At 39.7% G+C, this 17,083-nt stretch overlaps 1 protein-coding gene and 1 pseudogene across 1 annotated transcript; one reads left to right on the top strand and one right to left on the bottom strand.

Annotated features, from left to right (window-relative positions):
* Nucleotides 1-747: 747 nt before the first annotated feature.
* LOC139441564 (microfibril-associated glycoprotein 4-like) lies at nucleotides 748-7,156 on the bottom strand. The gene is made up of 3 exons (XM_071222383.1): nucleotides 7,016-7,156; nucleotides 3,950-4,049; nucleotides 748-1,415 (listed from the first exon to the last, which is right to left on the bottom strand). Exons 1-3 carry the CDS (start codon nucleotides 7,154-7,156, stop codon nucleotides 748-750), a joined length of 909 nt encoding a protein of 302 aa, XP_071078484.1.
* Nucleotides 7,157-8,890: 1,734 nt separating this feature from the next.
* LOC139441565 (angiopoietin-related protein 2-like) lies at nucleotides 8,891-16,626 on the top strand (annotated as a pseudogene).
* The last annotated feature ends 457 nt before the right edge of the window (nucleotides 16,627-17,083 follow it).

Here is a 17,083-nt window from a genome sequence, read left to right on the forward strand (position 1 = left end):
TAAGTCATCCGGGGTAGAAAAGGTCTTCAGCAACCAAACCATGCTTGCCGTAAGAGGCGACAAACGGGATCGGGTGGTCAGACTCACTGACTTGTTTGATGCAGGTCATCGACCCCAATTGCGCGGTTCGATGCTCATGTTGTCAATGACTGGATCGTCTGGTCCAGACTTGATTATTTACAAACCGCCGTCATATATTTCGGATATTGCTGAGTGCAGCGTTAAGCAACAAACAAACAAACACAAACACAAGTCATACAGAGCAATATAATCTTGCATGTTCTATTTTGTAACAAATAAACATGTTCCCATACACGGAACTCATAGTAAGTTTGTCGTAAAAGGTGACTCTGTTTGTTGTACAAGGCGACTAACGGGATTGGGTGGTCAGGCTTGCTGACTTTGTTGATGTATGCCATCGATCCCAAAATGCGTGGATCGATGCTCATGATATTAATCACTGGATTGTCCAGACTCGATTATTCACAGACCGCCGTCATATAGCTGGAATATTGCTGACTATGGCGTAAACAACAAACCAACCAACCAACAAGATTTGTCTGAGGCCTGTTTGCGTTATCAATCATATGATTGTTCAAGTGAAACTGTTCCCCTCTATATTTAATCATGCAACATAAACCTGAAAAGCAAAACTGCAGTGCGTGTCTTTTCAGTGAATGACACTAAAGGCGTTACCTACTAGTTTCTGTCGGACTGATCTATGATTATTAGGACTTATGAGTAATGTCACAGAACAAGGTCGTCTTCCACATACCAGTAAACTGGTTTCATACCCATAACAGCAATATATATGGGTTCCAATGCAACTCTCCCAGTGCGGTTAGTCGGCCAGTAAAGTGCATCTGACCCAAATCCAAGTGTTGTGCAACCAAGTGGATTGTACCACCAAGCAGCATTGTTGGTACTTGCACAACCATTGATGTCTTTGTCGTACGTACCAAGACGGGCTCCGTTCAAGTTCTTCTTGGCATCACCAGCACCCCCAAAACCATCCAGATATTCATCACTGCCGGGGTAAATGCTCGTGTCCTGCCAGAAGTAATCCCAGTGAATTGCATAACCTTCAGCTTCTGAGTCAACTCGGAAGTTTCCGTAGCGTAAGTAGCCAAAAGCTTTTTCAAGAACATATAAAATCACAAACATGTCATACCTTCCTTGTTTGGTCAGCTGATGGAGATTTTCAATGCCAAGGATATAAAATCCCGCGAACAGTGATATACCTCGCTTGATCTGCTGCCACGTGAGCGCATAATCCAATGTGGAAATCGAGTCGATAGTCGTAATTTCAGTGTAATTCAAACCTGGCGTTTTGCAGCCCCATTCAAATTCAGAGTGAGACCCAAGTGGCTTGATGAGATACAGTTCACCTATTACCTTTGGCGTTTCGATGCAGTCTAAAATGTAAGAAAAGGGGATTAGGAATTTACACTGTTCAGTGTTCAGATGTCTCATGAATAGTTATCCATATAACTTGGGGACTTCTGTCCACCAGCAGAAACATCGACCCAGTTCAAATAACCATAAACCTGCAACACCAGAGAATAACCATTCTGATTATCCGCCAAATTAAATTATATTGTGCATTAATAGGCAAAACAGCGGTGAAAATTATATGAATGTATCATTAAGAATCAGTGATGAGATGTAAAGATACATAACCAAACTGAGGACTAATTCTCATATGGATTCCCATAATGTGTGGCATATGATGTTCATTTAAGAATTGACTTTCACTGTGTGTGAGTTCATAGGCGTATGAACCTGCAAAGAGTGAGGGCCAAACTGTATGAACGTCAATTCTCATAATTATTGTATCACAATTTCTTACCTCAAATGATATTGGCCACGATCTATTCAAAATTTTATTTAGACGGTATGACTTCATGTTTACACTGACAGCCATACAACAACCAGCTATATCGCGGAAAATATTTCCTAAAAAAGAGAGGTGACATGAGATATGTATGCACATCTTGCTCTTCAGAAACATCTTATGCAACACCTGTTTTCAAAGAACATCCCCATTAGATGGGAAAGCTCTGTCAAGAACTACCTCAGTAAGTCTGTCACAATGACAGCACGTCGTAATTCATTTACGAGATCAAGTTCAAGACGTTAAAAAGGCCGACACGATAAACGTGACGGGGAGAGAATTCTGAAGTTGTCATCATTGATCAACTGGCCGATCACTGAAAGGTAATAAACAATGTGTCAAACAGACACTAAGTCAAATGTATAGATTGCTGTAGACGGTCACTGTCAGTTTGGACTCGGATCGAGTCGATACTACAATAGTTTGGATATGCACCTTTTTGTTTTGTTCATTAGGATGGGTCGTAGCGAGGATATTTGTGGACAATCATGCAGTCAAACAGTAGGACGTTTCGCAATGTGTACTGAAACGCTAAGTTCAAGATTTAAGGTTCTAAATGGTCAGAAAAATGTTTTCGTAAAGGGGAATTCCCAGGGGTTTCTCGAGGAATGTCAGTGAAACATCAGTGTTTACGTCATTTCAAGAACACATACTCGTGAAAAACGTATGACATCATGAGCATCGATCCACGGAAAATATATTGGTTGGTTTGTTTTTTAAGCTGCACTCAGCAATATGCCAACTATATGACGGCGGTCTGGTCTATATGAGTCTGGTCCAGACAATCCAGTGAATGATATCATGAGCATTGATCCACGTAATTGGGATAGGATGACATTCAACAACCTAGTCAGCAAGCCTGACCACCCGATCCTGTTAGTCGCCTTTTACGACAAGCATAGTCGTCTTTACGGGCAAGCATGGGTTGCTGAAGTCTTATTCTACCCCGGATCTTCATGGGTCCTGAATTTAAAAAGTTTTCACATCCAACTCTACACTTCAATGTAGTGCCCCGGATAAGAGTTTTACTGATTGTTGATTTATTTTTCTGTTTTTCATTTCATTTATGGGTTGCAATGTGTTTTCTGTTGCATGAACAGTGTTCCGCTTATATGATTGTCTTTGGAACACTGTTGATAAACACAAGCTTTTATGGCGTTGGCAACTAGGGCTCATAACCCGTACAAATCAAATACTGTTTTACTTTCCAAATACAACAAGAGTGCTCTGAGAGCACAATATCCCCCGCACGATTTTTATTTTAACGAGTTTTTATTTTCTTGGAGGAGGAGTTGATTTCACAAGCTTAGTACCTCTCTCACAATTAAGTAAATGAAGCTCCGTAAAACAGGAGCAGTAACTCTGTCAAAATTAGTCGAAATAAAACGGGACTGCGATATGCGTATCATCAACATGTCAACATCTTGTGTGTAGAGTGTCTGGGATATTCTCTAAAAGCTGGAGGAGGAGTTGATTTCACAAGCTTAGTACCCTCTGTGGGACTGACAGACGGACGGACGGACTGCGCAACGACAAAATCCCCCTTCGGCCATTCTGGCCCGGCGGGGGATAAAAATGAAAGATAAAATCATGTTTTAAGCAACTTTAGATTAACGAAGGGGCACAATGCCCATACAGAGACACAGTGACTCCTTCTGTGGCTGAGAGCTAGTGTGCCTTGGTATTTTATTTTCATTTCGTGTGAAGCAGAAAACTATTTTCCCAGTTTCTTTTCATCCATCCTTTCTAATGCATATCGTCTAATTACTGCATACATTTCTTCCAACCCTTTAATTTGATATCAGCTAAATTATTTGAAATGAATTGTGAGCGTTTGGTTACAAATTCAGATTAACACCACATAATCAACAGGCTAAAGGTAGTCTCAAGGTAGAGACAAACGTGCATAGTCTCTAGTCAACAGTGCAATTGTATAATTATATGAAATATAACAACTTATATCTTGGTTGAACGTATTGTCCTCCTCACATATAGGAAGTGGTTTCATGTCGATCATTGGAAATAAATAGTTTTGAAATGAAACATAACACCTACCGCGGTAGCGCCTGTGACAGTAATCCCCTACGAAACCATGAGCACACTGGCAAGTCCTGTTCTCTGGCAAGAATGTCCCTCCATTTTCACAAGGATACACCTGTGTAAAGCATTGTTAAAACGTTAGGCATTGAATACGCTAAAACAGAATACCATGACACAAATGCATTTGGAGTGAGATGCAAGTTATGTGTTGTGATATCTTTAACACATATCTTGGGCCTTAAGTAAATGTGAATATGTCATGCATGGCCAGCAGACCTATAGAACCTTCAACCCCGTAATTGTCTCTGCTTCTCCCTCTATGTTCCTTTCTTGCATATTTGCATCATTAATAAAACAAGGTCTACTAATATGAGCATGTACAGGGAACTTTTAAATTACTTGTCCATGCGTTTCATTAAGGTGACCACAAACAACTGAACTGAATCTGTATATTCCTGCAGCTGTATTCACAATACATACTAGTTTATATTAGAAGAAATAGGCTTTCATTACATCACACCTACAGGACGGTTGATTATCATTCACTTCCATAGTCCTATGGGCAGTGGTGAATGTTTCAAAAGAATTACCTTACAAATACACTATATGATTTGAATGCATGTGACAGACCAAGGCCAGAATATGTTCCAAACACAGGAATTAAAAGATGCTTGAATCATCATAAATATGGGTACATTATTATCAAAAATAACTCTTCATTGACGTTATACTTAATGCTTTTGTTTGCACATCGACAAACAAGGCTATGGCCATTAAAACCTAAAATGATGATGACGGGCTCAGGAAGCTGACGATATCGATTCTGAATATCAGACTGCCAAACAACAAATCACAACTTCTTAATTATATATACTAAACAACAAAAGTCCCTGTGACATTGAATAATAATTCAATGCAAAGTTATTTTTTTAACCAAATCTTGAACATTGCGAGATTTCATGAAAAAAAAACATGAACATGCCTAAATGTCAATTTACAAATCAATAATGTGTGTGTCCACCTCTGGTTGCGATCTTCGTCTCATGGAATGAAACAAGTTCCTGTATGATATCTGTCCATAGCTGCAGGAGCAGGTTTCGATGTTCCTGGAGTGTCTGTGGAACACGTGGTTGACGTTGAAGGCGCCGATCCATCTCATCCCACATGTGCTCGATTGATGAGAGATCAGGGGAGCGAGTCGGCCAGGGGATGACATTCACGTTGTTTTGTTGAAAAGAATCCTGAACAAGACGAGCAATATGAGGCCGGGCGTTGTTATGTTGAAAGGTAATGTCTGGGCCATGACGACGCAAAAATGGTAGAACAACAGGGCCGATGATCTCGTCGCGGCAGTGCTCTCCATTGAGATTTCCCTCTACCAGTATCAAACGGGTCCTCTGTCTTGCTGTAATCCCACCCCATACCATAACGCTGTCACCCCCGAACCAATCTTCTCCCATGACACAATGATTGACGTAACGTTCAACTCGAAGTCGGTACACTCGAATCCGTCCAACATTGTGGCTGAGGTGAAAACGAGACTCGTCAGTGAATATAACTTGTCCCCACTGCATGGCCGTCCACCGTAGACGCTGTCTGCACCACTGTAGACGTGCTACGGGACGTCTGGCGGGTTTTCTGGCGACAGTCTTTGGAAATTCTGAGGCGGCGACGTACAGTTTGTGAAGATATTCGTCGAAGGCCAGGGATGCTTCTTGCAGTCACTGTTGCTGGCTGGAATCGATTTCGTAGATGTGTTGTTCGAATCCAGTTGTCTTGTCAATTATTGGTTACGCGTGGCCTGCCACTCCGAGGATGGTCTCTGACTAGCAGCACGATGCTTAACAATGCATATGGAATCCCGTTTACGCACATGTTTTTATACCCATTCGGGGGTAGTGAAATGCATGGGGCTTGCCTAAAAGTAAACTTTTGCATGCAATGCATGGTTCTCTGTAGCAGTTGCGCTTTTGTGACTTTATTCCATACATGTACTACAATATTGAAAACCAAACTTTACTTGTTTGAAAAATACACTAAAATATTTGTGTCACCGGAACTTTTTTTGTTGAGTATATTTCATTCTGACATGACTACGTGAAATACTCGAATGTGGACAATCAATAAAATTAGACATAATCAATTAGGAGCGGAAAAATGCGTCTGATTTTATGAGAGCTTCACTGCGCACTTGTACCACACAGTCGCACATCCGTTTGACCACAAACATGGCTGCTATCAACATATCACAGGCGTGATTGATTTCGGGATTTTTTAAAACGACAAATTTTCCGATGTTTATGTTCCGGACTTAACAGAATTCAGTGATGATGTTAAGCCTCTTTGGTGTTTTGGTAGCCGGGATGTCCGGCTTTCTATCCCAGGCCGCGTTATGCCAAAAGAGTTAAAGGATGGTACCTGTTGTTACCCTGCCTGACGCACGGCATTAAGGTGAGTGGGTGACTTTGGTTTAACGCCGCTTTTAACATTAACCAGTTATATCCCGGGGCGTCAGCTTAATGTGGGAGGAAAGCCTGAAGTGGTGCAGGTCTCAGACGTTTACCACTTCGGTGAAACCCACGAGCACAGGTATGATGCTGACAAACCTTGAAACAAAATGGGGATGAAACGGGATTCGAACCCACAATCACAGGTTTCTGGTCGCAACTCGAATCGCGTCGCCTTACACAACTGGCCTACCCGTTTGCAGCATGATGCAGCCGTTCAGGCATTTTGTTCCACATCAAGCTGACAGGTTGGGATATAACTGATACTTACTGTTCAATGCGGCCGTAATCACTCACAGCTTTCATGCAGGGAGCAGAACTGTTAGCCCTATAGTCCGTAGTATGGTGATCTACCTTAGGTTATTGACGGTCAGTAGCCCAATTTTATGTTCAGCTAAGCAATGTGAGTGGTTTACTACTTATTCTAAATATAATCTTTGATAATCTAGGTATTGTACTGTCCATCCTCGACAGGTTTAACAATATTATCAAAATGCTTAACATTTTTGGTCCTGACATGACTTAAACCCGCCGACTACACTACTCACGATTTGATATTAGTATTTAAACTCACAATAGCTGTGTGACTGCAGAGACCCCCTGCCACGAACTCAGTACATCTTCCATCTTCGTAAAACCCACTCAGCTGACACGTGTAGCCATCGATAGTCTTGCAGTAGGAGGCTGACTGACATTGTGGATCATTCAGGCACATCACAGAGCATTCAATCCTGCTTCGAGCGGAAACTGTTGTCATTAAATCATTTTTCGGTTTTGTTGATGGACAGATAAAGAACTGAACACGTCTTCTTTTAGCAGAGATGACCCAAGCGTAAATAGCTAGTATGTGAAAGATTTGCAGAAGCTTCATTGTCTCTACCGTTTTGTGTTTCAGGGCGTTCTGAAAAGTCCTGTCTGAAATGTAACAAAATGATACATTTGGATCCGTGTTCCACAGTTAATTATAAATAACATGCACATAAGCAATGAACAACCAAGAACATGACATTAATAAAATCGCATTTACCTGCAGTCACTTCATGCCTTTGCCTCACATACATGGGAAGGGAACACACGATATAGTGGAAGAAATATTGTTCGTGAGACATACATCTTTCAATGTCTTAGTAAGGAATCAACAAAGTTAGAAATGTAGAGGACATTTTAAAATTTGACACATAATGGACAAAAAAAATGATGCATGAAAAAGTCCCTATTTTGACGTGTACCATGTTTTTCAGTGACTTTTCAGGTGACCTAACATCTTGTGTTTGCCAAGGTTTATGTCGTTTGCCACTGGTAGACCCACCTCCTCGAGATCACAGTTTCGTGAGTTATATACAGAAGAGTATGATATACTAGTCTGAATAATACAATGGATATTTCGTGTTATTACTTAAAAACTATTGTCATTATTCAAGTGAAATCGAAACATATAACACTAGATAAATTGCAAATGATCTCATATGCGTAGCATTTAGAAATTAAGCCATGCCCACGAGTGGATTCTTTTACTGATTGGCTGATGATAGGGTAGGTCGGGCTGGGGTTCGTTTAACGATGTCATTGAGTGTGTATTGCTGCCTTCAGTTTTTTGTGTGAATGGTATAATAAGCAGTGTGCACATCGGACTTTACATAAATGTCTCCATAAACGTAAACAAATAGTCATTTCTTATATAACATCGAACAGCATGTATTATCCGACATGAATCCACAGAATGATCAGTTGAGAATTTTATTCCGAATCTGTATGAATATACATCCAACAGGGCACGACTATCTAATACTATTACGCACGTATGATTCGTTTACGCAATGGTATTTGTGCTTTTCGTAACTAAACCGAGACACCAGAGTTTCAAACCAAATGTATCTGAGCGGAATACAAAATTTAATATTAAAGTCTTATTTTTCTCCTTGAGAATGTTATTGTCAAAAGTATAAATACTACTCTCTTCGTGTTCTAAGCTCATGGAATAAAGCTTAATTTACTTCGAAACACGTAAATGTCTCAGCAAGTTTTCTGTTTTGAGGCGGCCACAACAAAATATTCTTTGTTTCTTCAATAAAATAGTATTTCAACATACCTCGTAATGAAATGACGGTATTTGGCAAATATTGTTTTATCGAAAAATAATCCTTCGGCATATCTAAAATACATCCATTTGCTTGTGACATTGTTCAGTGTGAACGAGTTACATGATATTGTTTGAGTTTGAATGTCTATTGACAGGTACATATAAATCATTATTTCTTTAAAACAGATTCATAAAATATCCGACGTACATAAACAAACCTGTTAAGATCCCTTCTATGCTGGCCTAACTATGGTTGCTTGTTACCTATAGCCCGTTTTTATACTTGTATTGTTATGTAACTCACTCACTCACTCATACTGACTTATTATGTGAATAACATAAAACAAATGTAAGTGACAGGTGCCAACGATGGGGCAGGGTACGCTCACTGATGTTACAACTCTTTCATTAGTGACTTATATAGTTTGTATGTCAGTCTGTCATTATTTTTGACATGATACCTTTAACAAATTGAGGGGCAGTCAGGTAGACTAGTGGTTAAAGCGTTCGCTCGTCATGCCGAAGACCCGGGTTCGATTCCCACGTGGGTACAATGTGTGAAGCCCATTTGTGGTGTCCCCAGCCGTGATATTGCTGGAATATTGTTAAAAGCAGGGTAAAACCATACTCGCTCACTTTAACAAATTGAAATCATTGGCTTACCTGTTCTGCAGCCAAATGGTATGTGAGCAGTGATTGGAAGAGACTATAGAGTTTGACTATGTTTTTACAACAATTTTCTCTTGTCTTTAAAATAAACACAATTTTGATTTGACTTTGTAAACATTGAATCGATGAAAGCTTTAAATATATGAGACAGACAACAGTGGATGCTGGTTGCCCCCCAAAACAATTATTCTGTTTCTGTTGACCTCGCAAAGTAGTTTTTCAAAATACCTCACGACGAAATTACATTGTTTGGTAAATATTGTTTTTATTCGTCTTATCTTTCGGTGTGTCTAAGTGTCATTAATTTGCCTTAAAAAAATATCAGTGTAAACAAATTATACAACACTGTATTACTTTTGAGGTTTCTGTTGATTGATTTGTATAATTAATTGTTGTCGCAAATCACTTTCAGTAAATAGCCCACTTCCAATGCGCTGGTGACGTATGCCAAACCTCTTACAAGTGATTACATACGTTGTTTGAAATCAAAATACTGAGTGAGTTAACGACATGAACAATGTCACTTTAATTAATATATTACCACGTATCTTCCTTGATTGTTTGCCAAAATATGTCATTAAGAATGCGTGTATGTTATTTCAAATATTAAGACAGTCCAAAGCGAATTTTATCATAAGCCGTAAGACTTCGACAAAAACTATTTGTATTTCTTGTGAGACTCATTGCTGTTTGTTGTTTTTATCTCCACAAGGTGCGTGGTAAATATTTAACATCAGAAACAACATTTGCTGCGCCTCGGGATAGGGAAGTGTGTAGCTCCCATGGCCTAGCTTTAGTTACTGGATGCCTGTAGCCCGTGTTTTAGAACTGTATACATGAGGGTTCTCTTTGTATCATTTGTACATGCCCTTGTTGAAATATTTTTAAGATAATCCTTTGTAGTGAGAATGACAAACTGGTTCATTGCGTTCATTGCGATGTTGCTTTAAAGTTAAACTCACTCACTCACCGAAAATTCTCATTTTACACCAGCTGCCTTATGTCTTGGAACAATATAATAATAAAAAATATTATAAAAAATACAATATGAGATAAATACGGATATAAAAATATGTTAAATATATTTAAATATATATACAGTTCACAAGTGTTATTATACAATTATTTAGTTTCTCCTCATTCACCTGTGTGTTTATCTTTGATGCTCGCCAATGAGATGACATTATAACTTATTTGTCAGTTCATATTGGTTCGGCATAAAAATACAATCAATAAGTTCAAGTCTGACAGAGGCTTGCAGAAAGTCAAGGGCGTTGACGGTTAGAGTTGACAGTGAAGCAAAATCAAAAGTATTCACGAGGAATAGGGGGAATATTTACCATTTTTAAAAAACTGCTATCATTGTAGCCCAGACGAACTAACTCAATAACACAAGTTAACGGTGAGTTTATTTTTTAATCGGAAACTAAGAATAAGACGAACAAGAAATTTAACATTTACTCTCTATGAAATCTGTGTACAAATAGTTTGCTCAATACTTCCTCAAATGTTGTGAAACGTAAACACTAAAGGCTCGTTCTGTTTTCATATTGCTTCACATATAAAGGAAAGTTGCTTTCAGTCAGTGAGTGAGTGAATGTTTGAGAGAGTCAATATTTTAAATCGCATCGGTAATATTTCAGCAATATCGTGACGAGAACATTAATAATGCATAAGTTAGGACTAACAAAAACCTGTCATAGACGGACAGTATACTCACTAAAGTATCACAGTTTGAAATTAAAACCAGTTGAGAACATATAAAGGAATAAGCTGTGATTCAACAATGCATTTAAAAAAAACGGACCATAGATCGCCAGCAACTAGAGTCAGGACACCATACTAGGGGCTGTGGGGATCCTGCTACATGCACGGTTCCTCAGCAGGACTTAAACCATCGCTTCAGCTGCTTGCGATTGTGGTCACTTTTAGCAACCAATTAGAATTCACAAATATTAAAGATGACTGTAAGAATAAGACACTGTGAATGACTTGGTCTTATGATATCAGCTGAATCTTGTTGGCATTTGGTGTGTGACTGAGTTACGTTTTACCTTGCATCGGTCATATCGCAACCTTATCGTGATGAGAACATGGTAATTATTATTAGCATGTCAATTGTAGCCCAAAAGTTGGTTCTGAATTATGTGGGCAACGTTTAGAGAGGCAAAGCCGGGATCGTTCATAGTTCAACTTCACAGGTCCCGTATCCTGCTGAGGTATACAGGACATACATCTCAACATAAGAATCAGGTGAACCAAAACGATCTTTACTTTAAACACGATTTGGACTCACTATTCCTTTGGTGGAAATATACTAATTCACCTATTTGTTATCTTTTATTGTTCGTCAATAGAAAACAGTCTTCAGGAATTGTAATTATACTATTGTAGGGACCAGGTTTCAACTGGCTGAAACAAATAATGAAGTTGATACTTGCTGTCGTCCCCTTGGTTGTTGAGGCTAAAAGGAGACGTGTCCCTTTCATGGTCTGCCCATCAACAAGGTCAAACAGTGGGGTTGTGACAGTCCAATCAGCCCGAAGCAAGATCGAGTGTTCTGTAATCTGCCTGAATGATCCAGGCTGTCTGTCAGCATCTTACTGCAAGAATCCTGATGGCTACACTTGTCAGCTGAGCAGTTTTTATGCCGCTGGTACCTGTGCTGGACTTCTGGTTGATGGTGACTGTACCCAGACAGCAATGGTGCGTTGCTCTTTATTTTTATCTCCATGGGGACCCTAGTAGAATTTATTATCCTCGACGCAAAATTGCAAGTCGTGGGGAGCGACTAAACAGGGCAATCGGAAACCTGTGTTTTTGAGTGTGATTCAATTAAAGATCATATTGGCGGTATTTAGCCATATTGAAACTAGAACATGTTATAAAGTCATAACATTTAGTAAATTGTCGCTAAGGTATGGCACATTTACTAGATTATGACATAAGGAAGAGAATATATGGAAGTCAGCTTTTTTACTATGAGGAACACAACGTTACGGAGTATATACTTTTCTCCCTCATCTATGACTCAGGAACTGTTATTAGAATTAATACAATGTAAATAGTCCAAAAGTGGCAAAATAACGACACAGCAAAAATTCCCTCAACACAACACGAGGGTTGAATTCAAATTTCCAATAGTCAGCGTTCTTGTTGAACAATAATCCAGCAGCTCCAGATTATTGTTTGAACATTTCACAACTTTTGATGTAAAATCGAGCTCCCTCTTTCTACGAATTTTTCAAAGAGAGCCATATGACCCTTGCTCCAAGGCCTCAATAAAGATTTCAAACAGATTGATGCATCTGATGCGTCAATCTCACAAAATTGATGATAATTGAGATACCGCCTTAGGAAGAACAGACTCTTTCTTCTGCCGGACTATTTTACAGGATCGTGACCCTGTGAACTGTGTTCTATTTTTATGGATCCGTTGTTAGGTCATAAATGTGCACCATCATCTGTAGCTAAACAATTAGTTGTCTGATTTGGTTCATGTTCTTGCCTTGTATGCAGACTTTGATTTGAGAACGCATAGAAACGACGAAAGACAAAGAGGCTAAAATTGAAAAAGGAACATCTTAAACCCTTCGATTACTTAGCGCTGTGACTTTAGTCACAGATCACCTGCCTTCCTATTTGTATATTATATATTTTGTTTTAACTAGAATTTTATGTTACTTCTTAAAGATACTAAAAGAAGTAAGAACGTAAACTATCAGTGAATGCTTTTGGGGGTCTCCTTGGCCCACCGTACCCTCAGTGTCATGGCAGTGGACGGTTTGTTGAACATATTGTCCAGACAATCCTGTTATCGGTACTGTGCTAAAACGCTGTAAAGGTACGATGACACGCAATAAACCAAGTCACAGAATCTTATCGCTCAATCCATTCGGTCGCCTCTGATGGCCATCGTGGCTGCTTGGGATGAACTGTAATCCGAAATTAAACAACATTGTTGTTTATTTTAAGAAGACCGCCGTCGTGCAGCAGGAATATTGCTAAGGTAGTTACATAAAAAAATCTCTTTCAAAATCGGTCCATATTTTTTGCCAAACCTGGCGTGATGTCATTAAAACGGAAGTGTTTGGTTTTTAAGAAGCTTGCGTACAGTTTTAGTCTTTTGGAAGTAGATGGTACGGCTTTTCCCCTTTTTGCAAACATTTGTCTTTATAAACAATAAGAGCTCGTAACTTTGTATTCAAAGTAGCTATAAGCACGACACACAGAAACAACGTTGCCATGCATGAGGCGTATGTTTCTTTAAACAGATAGTGAACGCACGTGCTGATAACAAAGTGAACGCACGTGCTGATAACAATAGTATTAAGGTTGGTAGATGCACAGCATTAGGTCACTCAGCAAATGGGTCTGCGTCTGCCTTTTTCCCATAATGCAAACATCTCTCGTTTTGGCAAAATTATGGTAAAACGCTTTGTTCTTTTGCTTTACAGATGTATCCATGTGAGAACAGGGGAACCTTCTTTTTAGAGACCAGGACCTGTCATTGTGTTGAAGGTTTTGTTGGTGATTACTGCCAACGACGTTACCGAGGTCTGTATTAAATCATTTTGTTAACCTTCAGCTAACGTTGCATCAATGTGTATATCGGGGAAGAGTTAGGTCCCCACACCAAATGCTTTGACAATTTGTCAACGATTTAATTAGTGCTGTTCACGAAGACTGGTATGAGTGAGTGAGTTACAATTGTAACATTTGCAATATTGCAGCCATATCATGATAATCGAAGGTTTGTGATGACACAAGCCAAAGCTCACAAAAGATGTTTGCTCGGAGAGCAAAACGGGCAATGCTTCTATCCTCTTACCTCGTCACTCACTCACTCACTCACACCGCATGAGGCTAAGGCGGTTACAACAATGACTGATCTACTTGGAGTAAGTAAAATAACCTAATGGCTGTATCCGTATTAAACTGCAGTATGGTGTCTTAGTGGACTCGCGTCATAAACAAAACGGCATTACTCTGGACTCGTACAATCAACGATAATCACACGTGCATGTGAGCAATGATCTGCAACGCGACGTTAAAGGTCATTTCACCCCACCGTAAATGGCAAGATGGCACATGTTCAGTAGAACAATATACAGAAATAATTGGTTGGAATTTGTCTCCAACATCCCATGCTTGTCGTAAGAGGTGAATAACAGGATCGGGTTGGTCAGACTTGAGGCATAGCATCCAATCCCAATAACGTGGATTGATGCTCATGATGTCAATCCCTGGATTGTCCGATCCAGACTGAATTATCTACAGACCGCTATCACATGGCTTGATAGGAATACCATGTTTTAATAATCATGCGAGTGAGTGAGTGAGTTAAAATTAAACGTCGCATCAGAATTATTTGGGCCAAAGAGCAACAAGACCAAGTTAATATGCTTACAATAGAGTCATTAGTGCAAAGTTTTATTAAAAACAAATATGAAACATATTTGAGCATAATAATACCATGCATACATTATTAAAATACGGACCCATAGGCCATCAGTAACCACAGCTAGGCCACCTCGCTGGGGATCATGGGGATCTGCTTCCTGCATGATACCCCAGCAGAATTTATGTCATCACTTTAGCTTCCGGTGGTTGTGCACAATACTAGTCAGTATTAAAAAGTACTCAGCAATGAGTTGGCTTAAAAACACTGGTCGATGATACTTACATCGATTATGATAGGATTACGTGTCACACAGGGGGGCAATAATGTTATGATACTTTAACCTCCTGGACAGAGATTTCAATAATGTCAAATAGCTGAAAATAAGATCCTCTCTCTTTTTTTCTGGCGCGGTGCTACTTTCTTCTAGGCATCCATGTCTTCAAGTACCTGAAACGTATTAAAAAAATTCATAGGTAACGTTAACCCTGGGCTATTCGATCAGATTGTTTGGCATAGCCTATGCTCTGACATGCATTCTTCACACTAGCAGTCGGTGCTCTTGGTTGATTAGTCTGAGATCCTGATGAAGCAAGGTTCTCGTCAATAGTAGAAGTAATGGTGTAATGGTTCTATATGTGTTTCTGTCCATGTGATATCAGTCTGACATGCTTCAGGCTGAACTGATTTAGTAAGAGGGCGAGAAGTCACTGTTGAGTAGGAAATACCCGCGATTGGAGGGGAGGTTGCATTTAGGTAAAGTTTTGCACCAATACCTAAGGTGATGACGCAAATACTGCTGGGATATCGTGCGGTAAGCTGAGGTACCGTAAGTACGTACGATCACAAGCCTAGCCATGGATATTGGTTGCCTACAGTCCATGTTTTAAACTGCTGAACTCCTGTATGATTGATATTGTTATGCCAAAATGTGTTTGATGAAATTTGTTTTTAAATATAACTCTGCACAAATGACTCGCTTGAGAAAATGGGTCTCGTCGCTACGTCGGAGCAGCTAGGGTGATCCTGCTGGGGTACCGTGAAGATAGCAGAGGTACCAGAGGTAGCTTTGGTTGCTGTATTGTGATATTTGTTATGCTAGTTTTGAATATTAACCTATGATAGTTTAGATACGTTGCTGTCCTTAATGGACAGGTTTTTAGATCTAATATAAAACCTGTACTCACGATACTGTCAATTAGACACAATTCCTCATTGAACGCAGTGAACACACGTTACGTTATGCGTTGTCCACACCTGTAGGAGGACTTAACTGTAGTGGTGTGTTGAATAATATTGTGATTTAATTAACTGAGCCTGCTGTGCAACAGTGCGTCGGAGCTTTCTTTGTTTATCAGTCAATAATTATTATTTGATCATGTTTCAGATTCCGTTGAGACACCTGGAGATAATCTCTGGTACCTCACGCAACCTTTTGGGTCGGATCATATCATTAACTGGCCATGTCATGACGGCACCTACGCTGTGACAGAATTCCAGTTTTCAATAACCTATAACTATACCCACACGTGGCATGCGGTAAAAGCGGGTTTGTACTATGAAGCAGGATTTTACTAACTTTAACGGTCTTGAAAATCTTCATCAGTTAACAAAACAAGGCAGGTACGACATGTATTTGTCACGGTTTATTATAGGTAAGGAGAAGGCAGTGTTATGGTACAGGAACGTCCGTGTGGACACAGAAGTAAACGGATATGCATTGCACTGGGATCACTGTGACGAAGATCCCAGTAACATTAACTTTCTCGTTGGTCTCGGGGGTGGGGGAGACGCAACGAAGAGTTTGAACGGAGCTCGATTTGGAACACATGACAACGATGTCAATGACTGTGCAAAGATGAAGAACATTGGGTGGTGGTACAATCCGCATGGATGCATGGTGATGGACGTTGGTCCAAATGGAATGTATTGGCCAGTTAACCGAAACGGAACAATTCAGAATGAGCACATGCATTTTTGCAAACTTGGGGTAAAGGTTGTATATTTCTATGAGGAAGATGACCTTGTCTTTTGATTGACTGGGTGGTTGTTTTTGTTTTGTTTTACGCCGCACTCAGCAATATTACAGCAATATGACGGCGTTCTGTAAATAATCGAATCTGGACCAGACGATTCAGTGACTGACAACATGAGCATCGATCCAGACAATTGGGATACGATGACATGCATCAACCAAGTCAGCGAGCCTGACAACCCGATCCCGTTAGTCGCCTCTTACGGCAAGCATGGGTTGCTGAAGACCTATTCTACCCCGGATCTTCTTCTCATAAAAAACGATAAATACGACAGTATACTCTGATAACATATGTATCATGTGTTCCTGTAGCGTAGATTTAGCGTAGATTGCTAGCAGCCGTGTCACTACTGTAAACAATGAAACTCGAACATCATATGAGTGAATCTTCTTTAATGTCGTAGTCAGCAATTTTCAAGCTAAATGACAATTGCGTTAAAATTTTGAGAAACATTCC

This window comes from Haliotis cracherodii, unplaced genomic scaffold (genome assembly GCF_022045235.1).
Source record: "Haliotis cracherodii isolate W230 unplaced genomic scaffold, xgHalCrac1.p SCAF_41, whole genome shotgun sequence".
NCBI classification, from domain to species: domain Eukaryota; kingdom Metazoa; phylum Mollusca; class Gastropoda; order Lepetellida; family Haliotidae; genus Haliotis; species Haliotis cracherodii.